This window comes from Vespa velutina, chromosome 8, assembly GCF_912470025.1.
Source record: "Vespa velutina chromosome 8, iVesVel2.1, whole genome shotgun sequence".
Taxonomy (NCBI): Eukaryota; Metazoa; Arthropoda; class Insecta; order Hymenoptera; family Vespidae; genus Vespa; species Vespa velutina.
This window is the reverse complement of record NC_062195.1, coordinates 4976615-5003367: the sequence shown is the minus strand read 5'-3', so window position 1 is coordinate 5003367 and position 26753 is coordinate 4976615. Positions and strand designations below refer to the sequence as shown.

At 34.1% G+C, this 26753-nt stretch overlaps 3 protein-coding genes across 10 annotated transcripts in view; 1 reads left to right on the top strand and 2 right to left on the bottom strand.

Annotated features, from left to right (window-relative positions):
• LOC124951269 overlaps nt 1-24792 on the bottom strand; it is a 29204-nt gene extending 4412 nt beyond the window's left edge. For 2 of the 6 annotated variants that reach the window (XM_047499407.1, XM_047499408.1), the window contains exon 1: nt 24332-24792. In XM_047499407.1, the coding sequence (XP_047355363.1) occupies nt 24332-24369 (38 nt within the window). In that variant the 5' untranslated portion in view covers nt 24370-24792. Of the gene's footprint in view, nt 1-2566; nt 3367-3664; nt 4829-12919; nt 13064-24331 lie in introns of those variants that run through there. The other 4 variants (XM_047499409.1, XM_047499413.1, XM_047499414.1 and 1 more) reach the window with 4 other exon arrangements.
• On the top strand, nt 4989-25549 carry LOC124951264. 2 transcript variants are annotated; one of them, XM_047499377.1, is made up of 10 exons: nt 4989-5279; nt 5517-6026; nt 22166-22228; nt 22308-22393; nt 22502-22597; nt 24278-24403; nt 24487-24594; nt 24726-24805; nt 24956-25063; nt 25152-25549. In XM_047499377.1, exons 2-10 carry the CDS (start codon nt 5566-5568, stop codon nt 25317-25319), a joined length of 1296 nt encoding a protein of 431 aa, XP_047355333.1. In that variant the 5' UTR covers nt 4989-5279; nt 5517-5565; the 3' UTR covers nt 25320-25549. The 2 variants fall into 2 exon arrangements, with proteins under 2 accessions (XP_047355333.1, XP_047355332.1); XM_047499376.1 differs by having other exon boundaries at nt 4992-5279; nt 22163-22228; nt 25152-25548.
• On the bottom strand, nt 25283-26529 carry LOC124951270 (protein LLP homolog). Of its 2 annotated transcripts, none has more exons than XM_047499415.1 (3): nt 26372-26529; nt 26016-26180; nt 25283-25935 (listed from the first exon to the last, which is right to left on the bottom strand). In XM_047499415.1, the coding sequence occupies exons 2-3, from the start codon at nt 26167-26169 to the stop codon at nt 25673-25675; spliced, it is 417 nt and encodes a 138-aa protein (XP_047355371.1). In that variant the 5' UTR covers nt 26170-26180; nt 26372-26529; the 3' UTR covers nt 25283-25672. The 2 variants fall into 2 exon arrangements, with proteins under 2 accessions (XP_047355371.1, XP_047355372.1); XM_047499416.1 differs by having other exon boundaries at nt 26298-26501.
• Between the last annotated feature and the right edge of the window lie 224 nt (nt 26530-26753).

Sequence of the window (26753 nt, the reverse complement as noted above, 5' to 3'; positions counted from 1 at the left end):
GTGTAAAGATTAAAATTTCTGTACGATTTTTCAAAGATTTTTAAATAATTTCAAATTATAATTTTCTAAAATACGTATAATCGTTTTTCCTTATAAGCACTTCATAAAAAGTTTTTTATAAAAAGTTCTCGTTTTATACTTTTTATCGTTATTGCAATGTAAAATTATTTCTATTGTATTTTTACAACGCATTAATCACTGCATATTTCCCATACAAAAACTTTAAAGCTCTTTGAGTTGAGAGCACATGGAGTCTATAAAAAGTTATTTGATTTTAAATAGCGTGCGAATACTTTTCTTTTTAAAAACTGTACACATTTTTGTACTTATTTAAAAAATCTAACGATTTCTTTTTCCTTCAGTATCGAGATATTCTATACATAATTCAAATCGTCGAATACGTAATTAAAATTGTTCCGTGAATATCAAATAATTTTCTATACCTGTAAAAATTTACATTATGTTTTTATGAAAAAAAAAAAGAAAAAAAAGTCAAGAGTTTATCAAAATCATTATGATATCGTGTGCGATTTTTCGTATCATACAAATCTCTTTCACGTTCATTATTTTTTTCCAGAACAGTAAATTTTCTTTGACTTCGTAATCGAAGCCTCTAATGAGACGCTATTCTCATTTTTAAAGCGATTTTTTTGGCCCTCTAATTTTCTTACTTCTTTTCTCCAAAAAAAAAAAAAAAGAAAAAAAAAAAATGCTATCTAACGAATCTTCTTTCTTCGAGACAAAACAAAATCGTTGTTTCACAGTCGGTAACATAGATCTCTATGTTACAGTTCCTTTCCTTTATCTCAAGACACGAAGAAAATGATTCGAGGCAGAGCTCATTAGCTATCGGACAAGTTACAAATCGTTTATCGACTTTATGATCGTTTACGCGTGTTTTCCTATGATTGCTATCGATCATTAAAAAAATTGCAGTTGAGCGAGTAAAAGGATATCATAAAATAAATGATGTTAGTTAACAAATGATAGTTAATGAAAGATGACGCGTATGACATTTCGATAATTATCTTTAAATTTTAGCAAATGAGTTACAAAGAGAATGAAAGTGAATCATGTAAACGATCGCGCCTAGAACGAACATATGCACGTTAAACGCGTTCGTCTTTAAAAGGAACAAAATGCTGCTCTTGACAATGACGTTCGCTTCGTTTATTCCGATAACAAGTTTCTACCATAGTTCATGAATTTCATCGAAGAATTTACTTTGGCATTTCGTATCATTTTATTTCAAAAGTTCTCAAAGCTAGCTATTTTACATTTGGTCCGTTGAGATACTCTTATTAGGCCAGACACGAAATTTCCTTTCTGATCTTTAACATTTCGAAATTCAAAGTTTTTCTTTTATACAAAGTTTCACGTCTGTCAGCTTTAAGCGACTCTATATAGTATAGAAATATAAAGGGTAAGTAAGTAGACGATGTACATAACACGATCTTTTAAAGATTCTTAGACGCGACGAAGAGAAGAATGCTACGATTTGCACTAGTTCTTTTCAATTTCGCAATCTTACGTAATCGAATTTCTCGAGTTTTAAGGTCAATCTTATTTACGTCGCGGAATAAATTCATTCATTCAAAATAATTACCAATCTTTCCAAGACCTTGGAAATGGATAACACAATGACAATAGTTGACACTATTCTATCTCTTTATCGTTTAGCAGTCGTTACGTGTAGTAACTGAGAGTACAATGTACGCTGTATAGTTATACAGTGCTAAATTATTATTGGAAAGTATACTTCCGCGCGAAAACGTTCTATAGTAGTAAAGCTAGATAGGCGGTTTAAAATTTTCTTTTTTAGTTCCATTGAAAGTATCTTCGTATAGGTACTAAGGTTAAAGGTCAAGATAACTTATCGGTTCGTCCATTGAAAACTAACCAACCTCTCGAAACGATAGCATATCAAAATCATCAATCAATCGCTTTGTTTTAAAGTAGCCCACTTGTGTCAAGAGAAGTTCTATGTTTTATCTCGATGAAGGACGATGAACGTTATCCTGCAAAGAGGAATTTATTTTGTTACTAATCTTTTTTCTCTTTTTGACATTAACAGCTCTCGCGTGTCTCGTGCCCTTAATGGGTAATAATATGACGATGATCCGCGCAATTACCTTGCCCTTCGTTCGAACGGGGCACGGTTCTGAAGGTAGCCTCGAAGCAAACAAAAAGGCTCAAGAGACCTCGCTGCGGTTGCAATACATCGCTGTCCTTGGTCGAGACCGAGTACCGTCCACTCGACGTTTCAAAAACTCCACCGAGACTCTAAGAGTCAGCTTATCTTTCTCAAACGACACGACGACGACGACGACGACGACGACGACGACGACGATGATGACGACGTCTTTCGATATTTTATTTCCTTCATCATGTAACAACGCTAAAACGTTTACGATCTAATCGACGGTAGTCCGGTATACGTGGGTATAACTTCTCGTCACGGTCATTCGATCAATTCGATTATGATCGATAATATTCTCGAATATATAAGTATAAAGAAATTGGATTTTTATGAAACAGGTAGAGTGAATTTTGAATGAAGTCTTACACATTTTTACGCTTATCAATGTGATCCCGAAGGATTAACGAGCGTATGAGAAAGGTTCGTGGCTTTCTCAAAAGCGGACATCCTTGGTCTCGAACGCGCAGCTGCGGCTGCGACGTGAGCTCGAGCCCGGGGCCGAACGCACCGCAATGCAGGTGAACCAGCGGCTGGTCCAGAGGCTGGACCAACCAACGACCAGCCGGTGCACTCGGAAGAAGATGCGTAGGCAGTTGTATCTTCGAATCACCGTCTACCGCAAATTTCTCTTTCTCTCTTTCTCTCTCTCTTTCTCTATTTCTTTCTCACTCTCTGTCCTTCTTTCTCTCTCTCTTTCTCTCTCAGCTACCGCAGATCTTATCTCCGTCGGAAAATATCTTACGAGTCCGACACGCTCCTCTTCTTCGAACGATCTAACGTTCGTGAGAGAACACGCGGGAGGAGAATTCCCTCCTCCTTATACCAGCACTATGCAATCTTTCGCTCGGAGTTTATGCTACGTCCTACGGACACGTTCCTATCTCGAGATAATTCATACTGACGGATGCAGCGACTCGAATCTTTCGCAAGTCTCTCTCTCTCTCTCTCTCTCTCTCTCTCTCTCTCTCTCTCTCTTCTTCTTCTTCTTCTTCTTCTATTTCTACGACACGTACTCTGAATAAACTGATTTAAGTTTTTGAAATCAAGTAAAGCATAGATGTTTGTTAACTCCTATTTGATCTCTCACAAGTTGATCACTTTTTATTTGAATAATCAACGAGATCATTGATTATTTGAATTAAAATATTATTGTGTCGTATTATCTTTATTTGTCGTTTTTTATAAATCGATAAGTTTTCGTATATCTTTTGAAGTGAATTATAAAGATGTTTTATTAAAAAAAAAAAAAAAAAAAAAAAAAAAAAAAAAAAAAAACTAATCAAATTAATTGTTATTCAAATGTTGCTTCGTTCTTTGCAATAATTTAAAGTGTTCTTTTTAAACACTTTTCACTTTTTATATATTCCATATAATCGCAATTGATATAACTTCGAATTTTAGTCGGACTTCTTTAGTCTGTCGTACATTAATACGAACAAAGATCGTTTAGGTAATAATATTTACCAACAAGATTCCCCTGGACGAGAAGACGCTCGAGTCGATTTTCCACCATTTGCGTCTCTGTTTTCGCTTTCGATCGTGGTAGAACAAACAAAGGTGCGATCATATCGCTGCAAAGCGAAGGAGTATGGCTCGATGTATATACGCACGTGGACGTGTTTGTATATTCGTGGAGATCGGTATATACTTGCGATCTAAAGTATATAACGAAGAACGATCGATCGAAGCAAACATCCTTCGACAAGATTATCGTACCAGAGCACGATGTAATCGAGCGAAGCTTGTCGGCTGTCGCTTTAAAATTCCCTCCTCGGCATCGAGCTCGCTATCTTATCGACTATGCTTCAAGCATCGCGTAGTTGTCTGGAGGTTGCATCATCGAGTTTTAACGAGTTTTAGGGGCTGTTTGTCTTCATCCTTGACTCGACAGAGATTTAAAATAAACAGGCTGGTGCATACTTTGCCCTTTCGACTACTCTTCTAGAACTTCATTTATTTTCTGCTCCTTTATTCTTGATCGAAAGAAAAATAACCCCTTGCCTTTTTAACTTTCTTAAAACCTACGAAATATTTTCGAACGAGTCAGTTTACAAAACGCTAATACAAAAAGGTTTCATTGAAATGATCAATGCGTATTGTTTCTATTTTAAAATCATTCTTTACGAGCTATGGATTTTCGGTATATCTTTCTGCTGAGTTTTTGTTATACGAGGCTGCATTTACCGGGTATTTATCAGAACGCCTGTTATTATATTACGCGTATGGGAACATTTGCTTAAGAGTGAATGAAATTTGTGTCAGTGAGTCAACTGTTTCAGAGAAGAGTTAGCAAGAATCTTTGCTAGTCGAACCATTTTGTTATCAGAATCTTCAATACAACAGAACAATACGATGTTTAACGATATGTGAAATCTAATAGGGCCATTGAAATAATATAAGTGTTCGAAAACGAATGGAAAAGTCGTGATACGAGATAGAATAATTTTTTCTCGATCTGTTCTATGGTCTATGATCGCGGATGCACATCGTCGAAAGAACGAAACGTTCATACGTATAGAAAGGTACACGTATAGTTATCGGAGCTCGTAAAAAGAGAAACTCGAAGCCGTTGTCCTGTGGCTGGTTGCACGCGCGCAAGGATACGTAGGTGGTTACTGAAAGACACGTCGTCGTACCAGGAGAGTAGACGTTACTAGAGAGGGAGTAGGACAAAGAGTAGCGGCAAAAGAGGTGGATTGTTCGTTGAGTCTGGCGAACGAGAACGAGAGGGAAAGCAAAGAGAGGGAAAGAAAGAGGAGAGAGAGAGAGAGATAGAGAGAGAAAGAGAGAGAGAGAGAGAGAGAGAGAGATAGAAAGGTAGTGGGAAGGAGAAAGAGAAAGAAGAATGGTGGGGTTGGTAGCGCGAGGAACGAAGCACGTGGGACCCCAAGTCCGTGTGTCTCCTTCAGTAGTGCTCTCAGCTGCCTTCGGATTATTTCGCACCGGATGTCCATCCACCGTTCTCGACGCGTCCGTTGCACCGTTCGCTGCACCGTTCCGCGACGGAGAATGCGAGCTTCTCACGAGGGAAGAAATAACTTCTTCGCTTAGTCCATTTCGTGGACCTGACGTATACGGGGTGAGTTATGAAGAGATACTTAAAAAACATTCACTTCCGAAGGAAAAATTCTTCATTGAAATTGTATAATAATCTTCTTTTCATCAATCAATATTTTTTGAACGATATGAGGAGATCGAAATCCTTATACTTTTTTCTTTTATTTGTTTTTTGAAATATCAAGCACGTATATCTTTTTTTTCTTTTCTTTACACAATCGCTTTCCTTATCAAAAGTAAGATATCAACTTATTATCAGGTCGTACGTAATTCACCCTGTACATCGAGTTCTCCGTGTCTCGAGTACGATGGCCTCGACGTTGTCCCTTGTGATCCTTCAAGCAATCGTTCTTGTGGTATCGTCTATCGATCGAGAGACACAGGTCAACGAGAGTTTTCACAGAGGGGTCTCGCAGATCGATACACGAAAGATCATTTGGCCGCATTGGTCTCGCGAGAGGTGGGCTCGTGTCCAAGAACGCGAACAAGATTGGAATCGTCTTTGGAATTACAAGAATGACGATGATGTTGAAACGACGATCGCAACAGTACCAACGATAGGATCGTCGATGAGACCAATTGTACGATCGAATGGAACCAGATCAGACAAATTTGGTGCGATCGCCGTTGCGGAATACGCTGGTACCAGAGCGATCGCTTATGCCGGATTTCACGAAGATCATCGGCATCGAGCCCTACCGGAAGTTGCTACTCGAGGCTATCAACGAATTCTTACCACGACTCCTACTTACACCAGACATCATTCGGGGTATGTCCCAGGAATCTCCCTTTTTAATAATAACTTTAACAATAAATTTTCTTTACTTTTCTTTCTTTATTCGCTTTTTCTATTAAATTATATCAGCTTGTTTTAAATAATATGTTTTTTTTTTTGCTTCTACATATAACATGCACGAAACATCAAATAAATTTCAATCTTTCTTTAAATTCGACATGCTTTCTTATAATAATTTACAATTCGGCTGTAAAAATTCGAACAAATCTTTCAATTCTTATTGTTTGTTTTAATAAATAATAAGGTTCTCTAGTTTGCCTGTACAATGTTATACTACTTTTATATTCGCTCGATAAAAAAGATTTATTAATATCAATAAACGAAATTTGAAGGATAATTTATAGTATGTAAAAAATGATTTCGTTTTCATTCGAGCCACAGCATTGTTCGAGAAAAAGAATCGATCGAGCGATTCCTCTTGATCGTCACGCAGGTTACCGTTACTCTGTGATCGTCGTCAAGAATATTCGATGAAAGTCCGTAAGATTGAAAGAGAATCCACGGGCAATATTACTCGAAATTCACGATTGCCAATGGTATATAAAGCATATCGAGGTACCTTAATTAAGCAAACTCGCTATTATCCAGAAGCAATGGATACCTTACTTGAGATTCCATCGTAGACGGTAATCGAGTTATCAATAAGAAACGCTACCTTTCTCTTCTACACGATTATGGTATCATATTCCAGGATCATAGATCCTTTCTGTCAGCCGGAGCGATCATTAAACGGTCACGATCGTAAGGAGTATTAAGCTATAACGCGAAGGTATAGTACTCGCTCAGTTGTTCGTTCGCTCTTACTAATATAAACGTGCTACCTCATCGATCACGTTCCACGCAAACGCATACGCCGAATTCCAAGAGTCTCTTTTTTCTTGTTATCTCTACAAACGTACCTTTCGAAAAGTACATCGAGTGCTCGAGAAAGAGAGAGAGAGAGAGAGAGATAGAGAGATAGAGACAGAGAGAGAGAGAGAGAGAGAGAGAGAGAGAGAGAGAGAGTGAGTGAGTGAGAGAGGCCCACGGATTCGGGTTCGATCGAAGCGACTTTATCTCGAGACACGCAAATGGAGCCGAACGAAGCGACGCATAAATATACGCTGCTAGGCGGCGTGTCGTTGAATTACTATATTTACGAGCAATAAGCGACGCGCCGTATCCGCGAGATGATGTACGATCGAAGGAAGCCCGGTATATCTCGCACGGTGTAATAACATTCGCTGAGAAGGTTCCCTCGAAAAAGATTTGACTCGACTCGACTCGACTCGACTCGACTTGACTCACTGATACTATCGAAGGTTCCGTCTACTCGCAGGCTTAATTAATCGATCGATTAATTATCACGCGCATAGCGTCTTTCACAGAGTTGTACAATCATCGGGATTGTTCGTACAAGACGTATATATATATATATATATATATATATATATATATATATATATATATATATATGTGTGTGTGTGTGTGTGTGTGTGTGTGTGTTCATGTAGACACCCTCGAGCTCGTAACCCGCCTTCGTGTGTTACATATAAATGGACATGTCTTCTGGAATAAATATCAGTACACGTTGTATATTCTTTGAATTGAATCGAGAGAAACGATTGTACCAACGTGATCTCTCGATTTATTTTCACGAGGATATTGATAAGCAAAGGAATTCTAAAGATTCTTCAAGAAAAATTCTCAATCCTTTATCGAGATTCTCACATTTTTTAAATCTTTAATACGATCTATTCGGGAAAACGTGCGTTTATGTTGAGTTGAAAAATTCCTATAAATCTGTTCAAAAAATCACGATTATTCTTTCAGTTCGGCAATATATGTATGTAAGAAAGAGAGAGAAAAAGAAAGAGAGAGAAAGAGAAAGAGAGAAAGAGAGAGAGAGAAAAAGAGAGAAATAACTTATTCGTGAACGAGAAGCCAAATAGCACCACGGGTTTCCTCCTCCTCTTTTTATGGTGGCATCGATCTCGGGAGAATCATCGATCCCGACTCGTTGATACGATAATAATAACACTTAAAATCCGATTTGTCGATATGAAGATTCAATGTCTCTGCCAACGAAATTAGAGGGGTACGTCGGGTTCGCGACGTTTAAATTACTTTGAGTCATTTCTACCGTCTGACGAATCAACGGTCCAAATCGAATATTCATATATCATAAAATGTTCGTAACAGGCGACATTTTTTCGTTGGACGATGGCGAAGCGCCTTCGATTCGTTTCGAACAAAGTTTCACGCTCATTATTACGCCCCATCAAGTGACTTCCATTTGAATAAATCTCTTGAAAGCCTTCATTGGAAAAAAGCTTAAGGCTTGTTGCCTTATACGTCTTTACGTAGTATACCTCATCTCTCACTTTCTCTCATTTTGTATTTTTAATCCTTACCTTTACTGTTATCTCTTTCTATTTTTATACCTATAAATATCTGCACTCAGATATTTACTGTTACTCATCCGCTTATTTATACTGTTGTGATTTATTTTTCATACTTAATGTAATCTTTATACATTTTTTTTCTCCTTCAAATTTACATAGTTTTGATTCACCTACCATCCATATTTTATAGATATTTAACGGACATATATCTTCCTTTTTCTTTATATATGTATATATATTCTTATTATTAATCGCTATATTTTGTATATATTTATTTAATATTATATTTATTGTAATTAGATCGTAATCAATTAATGTATTAGATCGTAATACTTTTATTTTATCAGGAAATTTCGTCTACATTTTTCCTTCGTAATGGTGTCTTTAAAATCCATCGATATAAATTATCTTTCTCTCTCTCTCTCTCTCTCTCTCTCTTTTTGTCTCTCTCTCTCTCTTTCTTTCTCTTTATAAAACTTTGATAAAAAATAGCGAGGAAAGTGCGTCGCGTTCAAGGAACATAAAGATCCTTCGTCCACTTGTTCAAATACTTTGGTCAGAATGATCGATAGTCGTCGAACTAAAAGAAATAAGAATAATGAATATTCAAGGAGTTCCAAGTAGGAGAGATAATGATCCTGCTATGTCACTCGTAGAACGATTTTGCGCAAGCTCAAATCTATCGTCTATCGATCTTCGTTTCGTCATATCCATGATGTGTATCGGAGAACTGACGGAGTACCGACGAAGATCGATGAACAACGATCAACGAGCTCTTGAGAAGGTCTGCCTAAGAGGAAAACCATACAACGTGTCTCTCTATCATCGTTGTCCCGTCAAAATCATCGTGCTTTTCACATCGTCAAACGTGATTTTTCTTCTCCTTCACTTTTCTTACGATATAATATTCGCTAAGATATAAAAAAAGGAAAAAGAGATAGATAGATGGACAGAGATAGATAGAGAGATCAAGAGAGAGACAGAGAGAGAAAGAGAGAGACAGAAAGAAGAAAGAGAGAGAGAGAGAGAGGGAGAGAATAGGGGCGAGAACGAAGTTCGCTACCTTGCATTGTCGCCTCTTTGATCTTTCATCGGCGTTACTCGCTTCATTAAGTCGCTTAGATTATTCGCCTCTATCGAGATAAGTGCTTATCGAATCGAGTTTAACCGATCCCCTTCGAAACACGAATATAGACAATATATTGGCCGATCCTTTTCTCTCGACTAAATGAAGAAAAAAAAAAAAAAAAAAAAAAAAAAAAAAAAAAAAAAAAAAAAAAAAGAAATAATAATAATTCGCATTCTCGATTATACTCTTTTATTCTAGCCAATGTTTAAACATCGAATCGCCGTAAATAACTTATGTGGAATGTGTTTGAAGTTCTGGGCTAGTTTGACGTTAAAAAAACATCCCGATAGATATCAGCTTTAAATCGCAACGTAGAACGCGAAAGAACTAAATGTTTGTTGTGAATTAGAATGAAAGGCAGGAAAGGGTTGAAATGAAAACGATCCACTGAACAATTCACTGAATATTCTAGGCAATGAAGGTTCCTTTGCTAGGTTTATATATATATATATATATTATTGGTCGCTTTCACTATGAACCATGATTTTCCATTACTCGTATTCTTTTTTTCCGTATGCATACGAACGAGCGTGAAACATTGAATGTAACTAGTAAAAATGAGCTTTTGTGTTAACTTTAGGAGCATATATTAATCGGTATTCACGAGAAATACAATCGTTGTTGCCAATACATTGAAACAATGAGATTGATTCATTGAAACTTTTAATTGTTATTACAATGAAATATAAATTGTAAGGGAAAAGATTATGAACATTTACAATAAATACGAATATCTCCATCAACGAGATTCGAGCTTTTGTTTTATGTTTCTAACTCGTGAATTCACGAGTTAGAAACATTTCGACGTTCGTATTTATAGAATAACGTTCGAAAATAATGTGTCTCGCTTCGCTTGGAATAGACTAGAAAATTTGTATAAAAAGCACGAGAGAAACGTAACACGCTAAGTATCTCTGGTAAAAATTCCCGCAAATTTATCGATTTAGGGGTATTACGTACGAGAATAATCTTGAAAATAATGTTGAACATGGAAAAAAAGACTTGATCGAGGAAAAATATATAATTATTAATGAATATTATTAACTAATAACACTAAATGTTTTTATTTATAAACATGGATAAAAATACATAAAGCGTTTATCTATTTAATGGTCCTATGAAAGAAAATGAAATCAATTGAATAAAGTTGATTATAGTCATAAAAGCAACTAGAAGCAGTTTAATGGGAGCCAGTAGTAATCGAATACATGGGAACTCGAAGCCACAATGTTATCCAGATTCAGAGGTATCGTTGGTTCATTAAACTCGAATACTCTTGTAATAAAATTTAATTGCTCGGTTATAGAGATTTTCACAAAATCGATTTTTATATTACATGTATATATAAATCCTCTAAACAAAATTATTTATATCTATATCATTCGCTATTGAAACAAATCAACTATAATATCCGTCCCTGCTAGAAACTCACTCATATCTATATTATCTATTCCTGGAAGAAACTCATTTATATTTATATTATCCATTCTTAGAATTTATCATCCGAGTATCTATTTTCAATAAATCGAGTATATATAATGTCAGTTTTGAACCCGGATAATATTCTAAACTCAGTTATCCGAATTAAAATGTTGCGAAGAGAAGGATGCGAAAAGCGAGAATAATTGAATAAAGCTTTGAAGAGGTCTAACTCATGAACTGCGAGTTTCACTTAATGGGATTCGTTCCATGCGAGACTCGAACGCCTTTGGGCGATTTTGGTGATGTCGAGTTTGGAACGTATCTGAGCGTTGCGAAGAGGAGAAAGAAGAGAGACAAGGTGGAATGAGACACCATGGCCACAAATAGAGCGCATCTTTTGCCACGAATCTTTCCCTTTCTTTTTCTTTTTCCTTCATCCACTTAGAGGACTGATCGTCTCGTAGGATAAACATAACAGTGACGGACGTTCAACCCAGTAGCCGTATCCGGAGTATTTAGCCGATGCGTGTTTCATGAATTCGTCACGTGTCGTTGTAGAAACACTTCGAACCTGTTCCGAAGGGAACGAGAACTGGTTCGTGAATGTACACGCAGGTGCGTACGGTGACGGGTACGACAGGCTCATAAAATGTAAAATTGTACCGATTTAAAGAGCGCACGTGTCGTGATTGTTTCTAAATTTCATAATGATTGAGTCAGACTGCGTTTTAGACTTATTTACATATCTACCCTGTCTATAAATATTGCTTATATGTAACGTATGTAAGAATATTTCTCATGTATATAAGTATATATACATTCTGCTTCTTTGGAATATCGTATGCTCATCTTAAAAAAAAAAAAAAAAAAAAAAAAAAAAAAAAAAAAAAAAGAAGAAAAAGAAAAAGAAAAAGGAGAAAAAAGAAAGAAAAAAAAGAACATACGAAGAATATAAAATATTTGTCTACAGATTAGCTCGAAAAATTGTAAGCTGCTTTAACACTTTCTCAGTTGAAATAAATGTGAATATAGATTAGAATTTGAACTTCCTCCTCGAGAACATAATTCTCTGATAATACTCGCGATGGGAAACGGAGTATGATAAAAATTAAAAAGTTTCACTCTGAAAGATATAATTTTTTGAACGTATAAATATCAAAATCGAGAACAGAAATTCGTACTACAAGTTTGCAATGGTTTTTCAGACATATCTCGTCCGTATAAATCGATACTAGATCGATCTTCTTTTTGGTCATGCGTTAAGAAGAGAAAGAGAGAGAGAGAGAGAGAGAGAGAGAGAGAGAGAGAGAGAGAGAGTGATGGAAAGGTCAGAGGTTAAAAAATCGCGAGAGCTGCAAGCGTCCACCTCACGCGATTGCACGGAGGCGGTCAAGGTACTCCTGGCCCTCGTGAACCGCCAGGCCCTCGAGCGATGGCCCTCGGGTGGTCGAACCGGATGGCTGCTCATATTCGCCGTAAATGGAGGCTCGAGTAAAAAACTACATCGTTCCTTTTTCGCGAGGAATTCGTGCCTTCTCATTTCTACCTTTATACCTTCTTCTTCTTCTTCTTTTTTTTTCTTTTTTTCAGTGTCCTTTTCGAACGAAGCGAATCACTAAAAATCATTCGAAGAACGAATAACACGCTAAGAGAGAGTATTTAGTGAAGTTTCGTAAGATCGATTTCACTTCGTTCGTTTATGTCTAGGAAAGGGTCTTGCATATGATCATTCAGCCAACTACAAGTATTAATAGGCGCGGAGAGATCGCTGGAGGGTGTTCGCGGCTGGTGAAACGCGTATTAACAGGAAAGAAAGAAAGAGAGAGCGAGAGAGAGAGAGAGAAAGAGAGAGAGAGAGAGAGAGAGAGAGAGAGAGAGAGAGAGAGGTGTTTTGCTAGGATGCGAGAGGATGTATTTTTGCGATAGCATACGCGTGAGAAATTCTTGCAGGCTCCCACACACGAACTAACTATGATGCAAGAAAAAGCTCGAGATTCTTTGTCTTCTCTTGAGTACGTTCTCCTGAAAGTATCCTGAACCCGCCTATGGAACTGGTTTCGTTGTTCCTGATTGACCTGGAACAATAGCGCCACTTAAGTATGCCGACGAGCTGCTTGACGTCCATAAAATCTTTCCCTCGCATCAAGGAACTATTAACTAATGCAAATCTTCTCTTCCTCCTTCTTTCTCTTTCACAAAATATGATGCTTGGATAATATTTTTCTGTACATTTCGTTTTATCGTTTTGTTAAAATAAGAAAAGAAAAGAAAAAAAAAAAAAAAGGAACGATATTGTAATATCTGAATTCATCTTTAACGAAAAGCTCCATTCTTTTCTAGGATTTTTCTAGTATATCAATGTGCTTATATGCAAATGATAATTTTTAAACACTTGTAACAATTTGTAAAAGATTTGTAAAATTTTTTTTTCTCAACACTGTGAATAAAAATTCAAGGAAACTATAAGTTTTGATAATGATATCTGTAATGTAGCGAGGTGTAATTCGATTAATCATAAAAGATATTCGAACATATAATATATAATCAATAGAGTCTTGTCCGGTTCTGTAAACGACTCGCAGACTACCGTAGTCATAACGGACACGAAAGAAGAAGAAAAACGAAGAAATAAAAGTAGAAGGGATAATGTGAGACGATGCATGTCTTATTGGCACTGCGTAGGTATGTAATTACTTCACTTCCGATACAATTCTTAACCTTTCATCAAGCAATTTTGTAATTTGGAAGTTTTTAACAGATCTACCTGTTAAAAACTTAAGCTCTTCATTTTTTACTGCATTTCATTGTAATTCAATTATTTATCAGCTCGTAATAGTAATATTATCAAGCGTTTTTCTTGTATTAAATAAAAGAAAAAAAAAAAAAAACACAAAAAAAAAACAAAAAAAAACAAAAAAAAAGGAAAGGAAAGAAAAGAAGAAAGACAACAAAAAAGAAAATGCTTGAAAATTTTATTAATATCTGTGTGAAAGAATAAAAAAAAAAGAGAAAAAAAAACAAACAATTTACCATGTAATACGATCCTTGAAATTGTATTACGAGAATGGTATAATGATGACAGAGATGCGTCGAAACGAAGGAGATCTTATAAACAATTTCAAATATCGCATTTCTGAAATTAGCGAAGGTGAATCACGTTCTCGAATGGTCGGTCGTTTTGGTGCAAGTTTAGCTTCGACGTTCTCGCATTCACTCGCTAACGTATACATCGGAGTTACTATGGCGTCAGATTGTTTAGCCATCGTCCGTTACCCTCGTAGGGGAAAGTAACGATTCGTCGATATAGCAACCGTTAACGATCGGTAGGCTATATATTCTTAAGGCTTAACTCCCTCGATGAAAAGACTCTTTTTCTTCGAGGAATAAAAAGATGAGTTGAAGGTGTTGAAAGAAGATTATTCGAAGGAGAAAATATATCGAGAGATATCTGGAATATGAATCGATGCCATTTGTCACTATGGAAAGTCACTCCTTATTGTTAGACCGTATGATAAACCGCTGACGCATAAATATTCAGAGATAAAAATATTCGACTTTCTTTATCGTATGAGTTTTTTTTTTTTTTTTTTTTTTAAGTCAATTTCAATCATGAAAGATAGCTTTTCTTTACAAAATTAGAAAAATTATTAATTTGATAATATTATTACATACCATTCCTGTTTGGATAATATTATTGAAATATTAAATTAATTAAGAATGACGATTAAAAATTTAATTATTTATTACGAGATATTAATTATTAGATACACGAACGCACAGAACTGAGAATAAGATTTGAAATGAAACTATATATATATATATATATATAGTAATAAAATACATATACGTATATAGGTATGTATATTACTAATTTAAGAAGTAATAATGATCTATGGGGAATTGGATATGCGTTTTATTAATTAAATATAGCAAATAAATAAAATGCCAGAAATATAAAGTTAGAATTAATATAATTTGTCAGTGGAAAGTTTTGTGAAGCACAACATTTAAATTAATATTTTTTCGACGGTGTTCCAAACCTTAATTGGTATTATACCTCGTAACAATACATATTTAACCAACGAAGCGAAATAAAAGACGGGCCAATAAAAACGGCCCATTTCTAATTGGACTTATTGTTTCACATTATTCGCGGTTTACTTCGTGACTCAGAACAACAAATTCAGAATTTCGTCATCGTGCTAATCAGTTACGCTTCCTCTCAAGTTTCGTTTCAAAGGAACATCCATGGTGATTCTCGTTTTGTTCGCGATTTTAATCGATGCCGTTAAATCGCGATGAATTTGCAAGTGTCAGAGCGTACACGTTCTCCCATCAAATCCTGTCATGTCTGACTCGCGCTCCTTTATCTTTCCACTTTGCACGCGCTTTTATTCGTTCGCGTAGTACCCTCGACGAGACAGTGAGAGGCCAGACAGGGGTCGCTTAGTTGTGTGAAACTGCCTCGTAGAATTATTATACCGAAACGTTAAACAGAATAAAGGCTCAAGGACGAAGACCGAATCGTTCGAACTTCCACGAAGGATTTCTCGTTATACGGGAAATAAGATTTAAGCGATTCCATGAATTCAAATGTAAAAATGTTCTTTTCTTCTAAGATAAAAGAAACCTGACAGAAAGTTCATTATATACCTGTCATTCTACAAATAAAATTTTCTACGAATTACCCTTTTCAAGTATTATGAAAGTAGAAACGATCGAATCTACTTTTGTACGAGTGTGTTCGTAAATTACCTAAATGGACGATCGTAAGTCATCCACCACTCTTTTTCACTTTGGACGACGCGAAAGTGGTCTCTGCAAAGAAGAAGGATGTCCGAAGAAAAATGAGGTGTCACGAATCTCGAGGCTGCTCTCGATCGATCCTTTCGCCTTCGACCAACGACCAATGCGGCCAATACTATTCCCGTTGGTAGATTTTACGAAGGGAATTGTTCGTTGAGTCACGAGTGCCACTTCAATTCACGGCTTCTTCTCTCTTTTGCCCTCGCTCTTTCCCCGTCCCTTCTTTCTTTTTTAATATGAGTTCGAGAGCACGATTGGAGTCATTGAGATTCCATACTTTTTGTGAAGCTTTTATTGCCTCAGCCTCGCTTCGTTTTCGAACTTATTGGCATTTTTCTTTTTTCTTTTCTTTCCTTTCTTCTTTTCTTTTCTCTTAACGAGAAAAATTGCGAGTCGTCAAGAAGCGTCAAATGTCAAACGTTTCGATTAGAACAGGATAGAGAGTTATTCATTGTTAAAAATTAACAATGAAAAAATTTGCGTTAACCATTAGCACGGAACGATTGCGATAAAGTATAAAAATGAATGAATGTTCCTTATAGAATGGTAGTAACAGAGACGAAGCGGTGTCAAGATTTAATATCGCTTTTTACGAGCTTTGGTTAATTCGATGGTACGTTCGTTACACTTAACTCTCATTAAATCTTTGATTTACGAGACTCTGTCTCCGAACTTGGAAAGCGATGAATGTACATTTTTATCCATGGCCAACTTGTATACCGGAAAAAAGAAAATATCTTTCAACGTTAAGGTTCACGAGATCGGATAATAAAGAGTTCGTGTTTATTGCTGGTGCCAGTGCACGGACGTCCGCTAAATTTCTTATATTTGCGATCGTCGACCTGTTCGAACAAAAGGAAGTTCGTTCGAAAAAGAAAGAGATAAAGAAAAAGAGATAGAGAAAGAAAGAAAGAAAGAGAAAGAGAGAGAGAGAGAGAGAGAGAGAGAGAAAGAGAAAGAGAGAGAGAGAGAGAGAGAAATATAGAAAGGAAGATAGAGAGATAAAATCAAGAATTTTATAACTTTTTCGTCTTTTTTATCCCATCGCAAAATAATGTATAATGAATGTGTGTACGTTTTCTCAAAGAAGCCGGTATATCGTTATGCGTTAAAGATACTTGAGGTGAATCTTTCTTGGAGATAGCCGTTGAGATTTCGGAAGTGCTTAAGAGAGCCGTAGACACGCGAGCAGCCAACGCGATAACTCATCGGAAATTTATCACCCTGGAGAAGGCTCCAAGCCGGATCACGCAAGGGACGATCCTGTCCCACTCTCTCTCTCTCTCTCTTTCTCTCTTTCTCTTCTTTCCTATCGTACGACGTTGCTAATTTTATTACCGATGTCTTCTATCTGCCTTATCTCTCTCTCTCTCTCTCTCTCTCTTTCTCCTCTCTCTCTCTCTCTCTCTCTCTCTCTCTCTCTCTCCCTTTTTTCTGTTTAGTCTTTCGACGCCCTCGGTCTCGCACTCCATGGATATCTTCCAAGATAATATTAAGAAACATAGTACGTGTATTACCTATCACCATAGAGAAAATCTTTTATTAACGACGAATTTTCATGATAATGAAATATGAATTATTAAGCGTGTCCTTACTAATCTATCTAAAAATGCGTTTAAATCATTCGAAACGAAGAAGAAAGAATTCTTTCGTAGTTTTTATACATATTTCAAATAGACGGACCCGTGAATAATAGAAAGGATACTCTCGACGAAACCCCTTGTAAGATTTCGTCGAAAGGTTTATACGAAAACAAGCTGAAAAGTCAAGGATATTTTACATGTTGCGAGTACTCTTTCGTAAAGTGTATTAAAAAAAAAAGAAAAAAAAAGAAAAAAAAAAGAAAAAAAAAAGAAAAAAAAAAGAAAAAAAAAAAAAAAAAAATGGAAAATAAAGAAAAGAAAAAAACATAAGTACTGTAAGATTATACATGTAATTTACTTTAAATAATAGGTGGAGAAATACACTCTATTATTATCGTAGATAATTTATTTTATTTTAAGATTATCGGAAGGTTCACGAATTGGACGTGCATGCAAATATATATAAGGTGATTTAAAAGTATTCTTCAAAAGTATAAGAGATAAGTGGTATTCTCAAAATCAAATATAGATAATTTATTTCATTTTTGAAAAACAATTATATAACGTATATGAATACGTTATATGACATTTCATACGAATTCTGATGTAACTATGATACGTAAGTCGCATGAAAGAATATTAATGAAATAAGAAAATGTCGGAGGTTAAATTGTACGTTATGTATGTAACATTATTCGTATATTATAATTGATACTCGAAAATAAAATAAATTGTTCATATATCTTCGTTGATTTTCAGTCGTATGTCAATAGGACACTTCTTCTCTAATAATATTGATAATATTATCTATCTTTAAATTTTTCAATAATATTTTTAGATCACCCTATATGCTTTTACATGCTGTTATCATTGACGAGCGATGTACCGTATCGCGGGGAGTTGTTCTTGAACCAGTATTCCCACGCGATTGTCCTCCGAACCGTATCCAAAGTGTCTCCAAGATCCGTTTAATAATATTTTTTTCATTCTTTTTATTTTTCAAATACACGTGAAAGTGTAATCTTGTCGATGAAAAACAAAGCTGATACGATCGGCAAACGTTCCTTTTCTTTTTCATTTAAAATCATTTACCTTAAACGATTGTTTTCGCTGAATGAACTTTCAATACAATTCAATGTGAGATAGATCGAGTTCCGCGATATTTAACCGCACCCACGGATTTTCATTTAAAACGATTCAAACGACAGATCGACTCTTCGTCGATTTCCAAAAGCGTAGATCGACGATCAAACAAATTTTTGTTGGACATGTAAACCGGTTTAACAACGAATCGACTATTTCTCATAACGTTACTCAGAAATGATCTTTATATAAAACGGTGAACGATATCGTGTTTTCATCGATCGTTAAGATTTCATCAATTTCAGAAACGATATTTAGAGAAAAATGAATGAAAAAGAACAATTCTGATGTATCTAAAATTTCAATTAGAAAGATGGATAATGTACTGATTACTAGAAAAGTAAACAATAAAAGTAAACGAGCGAACTGTTCGAGAAACGTAAAGACGTATATACGTATAAATAATGTGAAGTATGTTATATGGATATTTTGAATAAATTCTAAATTATGGGTTATATGAAAAATTGTTTCATACAAAAGTTGTGTTGTTTCGACGGGGATACTCTACGGAATGCACAATATTTATTTTTATAATAGATAATTCGAAAGGCAAATTTATTATTTTCAGTTTAATAATTAACAAAGATATTTTGCATTTTTCTTTAAAAATTTACATTTACATATCAAATTTTCTATTATATTGAGATATATCGTTAAATATTTCAATTAAATTAACAGTGTTTCTAAGGGGTGTTCATAAACATGTAACTGTATAAAACGATTTGTCATAGAAAGCATATAATATTCAGAAATCATTCAAAGTTTACATGTTAAATAGCTCACCCTGTATATCCTCCATTACTTGGAAGTGACTCATTTTTAAAGAACGAGACTTTCTAATATTTACTTAAAGTACACTCACCGAGCGTGTTCAAGACTAAAATCAATAAGTATACTATATATCAGTTGAGCAGAGAAAATTTCTATGTTCCTTTAATTCTTTTGCTCGAAAATAATGCATTCACCAAAGTTACATCCTTTTCTTCAAGCTAAACATATACTTTATTTCTTGACCTCGTCCAAGACCTTGCTTTCGTCCTGGAACGCATCACGTCGTGAGAATCTAAGCGCGACATAACTCTCTCATAACTTTAAGAAGAATATTTTACAGGCCATTACTACGGAAAAATAGTAAAATATATCTTCGCTAGACATACCCAACACTTTTACTTAAAATCATGCGTATATTCATATCACATAGATCGTTAATTTTTATATAGTTACACGTGGTTATCAGTCGATAAAAAGAATTACTGATATAATATAGAAAATATCTTAGAAGAGATAAGAACGATTTGATAAAATGTTCAATTAAAATAAAACTAATAGATTGATTAATCTATTGCGATTTGAATATTAATTAATTAACGCGGTGTCATACTTTCTACTAATTATTACACCTTACATTAGTTTTATATCTTTTATTAGTTTTATAATTTTACGAACTCGTTTTTTGATTCAATATTTTCGCTATAATGTTATCACGAACATGAACAAAGAAAGTATGCTAAAAATGCCAAAGAACTAACGTTTTTCATTTCTCTTTTGCATCATTTTCCATGAAACTTTTTATCCGATAGCATCGAGAGTAGTGGTTGGCAATAGAAGAAAGCTTTATAAAAGAAAGGATACGAGGTAAGACAAAAAAGAGAGGGAAAAAGATAAGGGTCATGCTACTCCAATCTCTTTTTGTTTTTCCTTCTCTTTTTGCCTCTATCTCTCTATCTCTCTCCCTCTCTTTTTTGGGAAGGCAGAAGGCGTTTTAATTGCACTCTTGTGCCCGCTAGCTGAGTTTAATCGGGCGAGTCCAGCTTCTTTGTCCGGCATTCCCTATGCCCGTATCATGCCTCCTTTTTCCTTCGATGTCTTATCCTTCTTGCAAGGAAGAGGATCATGAGTCGGAAAATATGCGATGGAGGGCACGCATCGTGTGGATCGAGGATACGTTGTTGGGACAGTTAACGTCGTGTCGCGTTTCAGTAAACATGACAGCGACACGGCAAAACGCAATTTTCTGCGCCCTGATGATGACGAAGTGGTTCCACGGAGTCCGCCTCTTCGTACCAAATTATATATGATCTTCATGTATATATGCATATATGTAGAATATACTTGCGCTAACGCGTTCTTCTATCTAAACTATAGTACAGTAATACAGTAATGCGCGAACTATGAGAAGATATAGTAAACTTTGTTTTATATACATTTTTCCTATAACAAGAATTAAATCGAAAAGAAAAAATTTTACTTTATTTGCAAAATAAAAAAAAAAAATATATATATATATATAAAATATTATTACTCTGTCATTATATTTATTAAAGTAATGTAAAAAAATGTCAAGGCACGCGTAGAATTTCTTCCTAAGAGGATCGTGAATATAAATGGTTTGCGTATCACAGTTATAATATATACTACTATAAGTATCCGGACAGTCGTATACTTTGAAATATTGTTGATAATAACTTTTATAAAATAATTAATAAGAATATGAATTGTAATAGTATAAATTTAATATATATATATATATATATTCTTTTTTTTTCAAAATATGAGAAGGATTAACGTTTATGAATATTGCGTGCAGCACTACGTGTAAAGTTATGATAATAGTAAATAACGGAATGATATATAAGTTATGACTTGAATCACAAATGATGAGACAAATTTTGTAGCAAAATAAATACCTTCGACATTACGGAAAATTTTTTATACTTTATATTTACAATCAATTGCTTAAAAAAAAAAAAAAAAAAAAAAAAAAAAAAAAAAAAAAAAAAAAAAAAAAATCAATCCATGTTTTTATAAATATAGTTATTAAAATTAATTCCTTATTATTCTTCTACTTCTTTGCCAACAAATAAAATGAATAAATTCCTTTAAATTGTACATTTTGATAACATCTATTAAATATCCGAATATTTACGTATGGTAGTGTACCTACATTCATTCTCTATTTTTCTCCTCGGTCGTCTTCACATCGTTTCATCTTGAAACTATGCGAATACTGTACGGAACGCAGATCTATCGCTTCTCAGCACTACTGTCACCATATAACCACTCTGCCGACTACCGAGCAATTCGCTATTTTTAATTACGTCGGCTTCCCAAACTCTCTGTGGCAAAATCAAGGAAACATATGTTGTATGGTGAATATGAAAAGAGATTTAATTTAATACCTCTTTTTTCTCTTTCTCTCTCTCTCTCTCTCTCTCTCTCTCTCTCTCTCTCTCTTTCACACATACATATATACACACATTCTTCTTCTTCATCGTATATTCGACAAAGGGTTCCACGTTATGCGAATCGAGGCGTGGTAATGAATGCAAAGCCAGATTCGTCCCCTTGACGTGAAAGACGCGACCTTCTTAAAGCAACGAGAGCTCGTTACGTGTCGTACTGGACGATTTATTTTCAGATCATGCGTAGCATCTATCTCTCGTCGCGTTTAAACTTTTCTGCTTTTTCGATTAGATATATTTCTTCATCTATTCTTCTTTCTTTTTTTCTTTTTTTCTTTTTTTTTGTAATTTTCTTTCTTTTTCTCTTTTTTTTTTTTCTTCTTTCTCCCTTAGCTCTCGGACTATTTTCAAACGAAGTTATCGTTGTTGTTTTTTTTTTTTCTTTTTTTTTTTTTTTTAGAAGGCGAGTATGTGCACGACAAACCACTGCCTCTTCCCCGCATCATCACCGTGGTAGACAGATCAGGTAAACTTTATTATGTTGTTGATCCATCGAGATCTTCTAAAATTTCAAATTACTCGATATGAATCATTGTATACTTTAGGTTAGTCTACACCGAAATGTCACCCGGTTTTACGTGCTGTCCAGGTTGGATGCAGTTTACTCGTCTCAGTTTCGGTTGCAACAAACGTAAGATCCTCTTTTTACACTTTTATATGTATATGTATTATATTAAAAATATTTATATAATAATAATAATAATTGAATAATTTCTTAATAACGCGATTTGTCTTTTAGCAACCTGTTTAGCGTCATGTTTAAATGGTGGAACCTGTGTTTCACCAGGGAAATGTGTCTGTCCGAAGGGTTTTACTGGTAGTCAGTGCCAATCGGGTGAGCCAATATTTCTATACCATAATTTCAATATCATAATTTACGTAGAAATAAACGTTAAATAAGAAAATAAATGATATGTATATATTTATGTTCGATTAGAAATTCTCTAACTCTAACGACACAAAGTATCGATATCCTTCTAAGGTAACTCGTAGTAAAAGTGCCTTACAAAGTTCGCGATAATGACTCGACTGACGAATGCGAGTCGTTAAATCATGAAGTATCTGGAGTGTATCGATACCAAACAACGATTACATTCGTGTAGCCAGGAATTGTTGGGCGTAATTAAATCGACGCGGTGCGATATTCCATTCGATAGCATTACGCTCCGTGTGTATAGTCAATGAGAAACCTATTTATCTATCTACGGGGTGGTCTATATAACTAGAATTACTTTGATATTTCTATAAATATTAATTTTAATGAAAAAAGTTTTTGAAATGTAATTATATTTCAAAAGGGAGCGATATAATGTATTATTATTATTATTATTATTTTTTTTTTTTTTTTTAATTGCTGGCAATTTTTAAGATATCGAGATATCTTTTTAATCTTCCTTATATGTCATTTCTTTTTTTCTAATAAAACTCATTTTATTTCCTATAAAAAAATATTTAAATAATATTGAAGATATAATCGCATTAAATATTATAATTACAGGTCTACTTTTATTTGGATTTAATTCAATCAGCTTTGTAATATGAATAAATGAATGGTGAAAAAAAAAAAAAAAGAAATAATGAAACTATCAATAAATATTATTTATAAAAACTAACAAACTATTGTTCACATTCGCGATAATTTTATTTATTCTATCAATCATATCAATAAGATCATAGAAATTATTATAGAAAAGAAATGTATTATCATTGAAAAGATTATCAGAAATTTTCATGTCTTTCAAACTATAATTTTGTTCTAATAATATGAGCCACCCTGTATGTGAACTTACATACATGTATATTTAAATGTGTGCTCACGTATCTAGGCACTATGGTGTTCTACCTTTGGATAGACCATGTGTTTTCGATAGATTTACGAGCGATTATCGATATGTTACACGAACGTTCTAATTACTTGGGCGACGTCTTGCGTTATAGGATCATCTTTTTTTTGATCGTTCATTCGCGATTCGTTCAGACGACGGAAAACTTTGTCACTCGATTAAAATTACTTAGACCAGTGGAAAGATTTACGAAGGTGGCTGGAGATAGAAACGACGAGGATATACCAGACGTTCCCTAATCCTCAATGTGCAATTGCCTTTTCGAAATTAATTGCAACGGGTTCGCGTCGTAGCCTTTAGTTTGTAGTACATGCACGTTCGTACGTGGTAATCAAGCTTAAGGTGTTACCTTGCATATATATATATATATATATATATATATATATATATATATATATATACACGTTGTTTAAGCAAAAATATATTCGGTCGATATAATTCTTAAAGATTTAAAAGATAGGACGATACAAATCTTGTAACACATAAAGTGGTTATTCTAATTATTATAAATAATATTTCTAGAGGAAATTGTTTTAAATAAAAAAAGTTGATATCACATTATTAAGAAGAATAAATAAATGAAAAAAATATTAAAAAATATTTGTTAAGATATATTGAGAAAGGAAGAGAATAAAATTGATTGATATGTAATATAAATTTTCATATCATAGATGTAGACGAATGCGTGACAGAGAAGCCATGCGGACAACTTTGCAGAAACCTACCTGGTAGTTACGAGTGTTACTGCAGAGCCGGTTTTCATCTTCAACAAGATGGACAATCCTGTCGAAGAAATGGTGAGTTTCCAGAAACAGCTCGAATGCTCTAGGCTAGAGCTCTTCCTTGATCTTTCATCAGGCTAGCCACGTACGTTTTGCAGACACCGAAGATACAGCTTTTGAGGCTCGAGATCTAGAGAACGACTTCCATGAATCGTTGACGACGACGACGAGTACTACGAGAAAACCAACTACCACCTCCTCTCACGGTTCGTATATAGAGTGCTCCTCAGAGATAAGTTAAAAATATCTATGCGCAAGTTTACGTCCTTCCTGTCGTCGTTTTGAATCAACAAATAGAGTGACGTGTCGTCCGACACATGATTCTAATTTTTTGCAGATGCAGAAAACGAAGTGGGGGATGCTGACCTCGATCAGGACTATGAGATCATCTTGAAGAGACTTACTAAACTAGAAAAAGTATGTTCGTTGTATTGCGACGTTTCTTTTTGTCTATGTCTATCTATTGCAATTTTTTTTTTTTTAATCACTTCCTAAAGATATTATTGTTATAATTTAAGTCTAAGAATATTTTAATGATAATTAAAAAAACAATTTTATTATTCTTAGCAAGTAGCAAGGAATAAGAAAAGAGATACAGAAGCGACGGATATGAGCGCAAAAATTACTCTAGCCGTTGAGAGTATAAATGACATGAAAAGAGCGGTCGAGAATGTGGTAAGATTTAATGAAATTATGATTGTACGTACGTACTAGAACATCTAGATAGAATACTAATGAACACATGTTAAAAATCTGATTTCAGCAACTTATGCAACAAGAGATATATGATATGAGGAGTAAAATAAAACATTATGAGTTAGAGGCAAGGAAAGTGCAACACTTGACGAATCGTGTGGCGGATTTAGAAAGTAGGCTAAGAACACGTTGTAGATCTTCTTTGCCAATCAATTCTGGATCTATAAACTTTTAATTTAGATACACTATCGTGAAATGTGAAACGTATCACGATCGTATTGTTATGGCGTTTGCATGAAATTCTTCTTGATGAAAATATGAGGTACCGGTGTCACTGCCACGTTAGCATTTATATGATAGTTAGTACCATATAGTGTTATATGTAATTTAAATAATTTTACGAATCTTTGTACGCAGCTTTATAATAAAAAGAAATATAAACTAAGCGTAAGGATCTCTTATTGATTAATATTAATTAATATTTTCATAAATATTAAATTTTTGATTTGATTGATTCTAATATTTTTGTATATTTTTATCTTGTGTCAAAATAAACATTTACCATTTAATAATTATAAATGTACAACATTACTTTTTCTGTTTCAATTCTTTTTTCTGTCGCCTAGTTAATCTTTTGCTTGTTTTCGTAGTACCTTTATCAGCTTTTGCTCTTCCCTTCTTATGTTTCATTATCTTTCGTCTATTCATCCAAATAGGATAATTTCCATATTGATCCTTTAATGTTTTTTTATCGTATACTCTACCACTGTCTACTTCCATTTTCTCTGTACTATCACTTTTATGATTTTCCTTTGTTTTAGAATTTTCTTTTATGTCTTTTGCATCAACCACTATCAAAAATATCACATTGTTATAATTTATTTTAAAAAGTTTATAAAAATAATATATTCCAAACATGTATAATATATACCTTTAGCAATCTCAGATATCTCTGGCATTTCAATATCACCATTTTCATCGATACCAAGAGTCTTTTTCAATCTGACAAGTTCTTTCGCACCATAACGTTCTCTCTTAACAGCTCTGCATTTTCTCTTCCATTTGCTACGTAATGATTTTGCCATTATTTTGATTCCTGAATAGAAATTGTTATTAATGAGATGCATAAAAAATGTAATACAATTTATAGATTATTAATAAAATTTGTTACACAATGTTATTTATCAAAATAATATATACAATATAACCTCACTTTTAAGAATGTTCAAAAGTTTCAACTACATTATAACTTTCACTATAAATAACAAATAATTCTTTTTTCCTCACCTATAACAAAATTGATTAATATAATCAATAATATAATTAATATCGATTATAGATAATTTTTTTCTTTTTAAATAAAGTTTGTAATGTTCAGCACGTGTCACTATGTATATAAGGTACGATAGAATATGGCAGAGGTAGCACCATCTATAAAGGCATTGATACACGAATTGACATAAGACTTAAAACGAACTGTAAGAATTTTACTCTTATGAAATTTTTTACCACTTTATCTTGCATAGAAAAATATAAAAAGAAATAGTTAATTCTGATTTATAGATTTCTTTATAGTTTATGTCTTACGTTTTATGTCGAAATATATGTGAAGTGCTTTAACAAATCTCAAAATTATTGAAAAAGAAAACTTTGACTTTATTAATTTAAA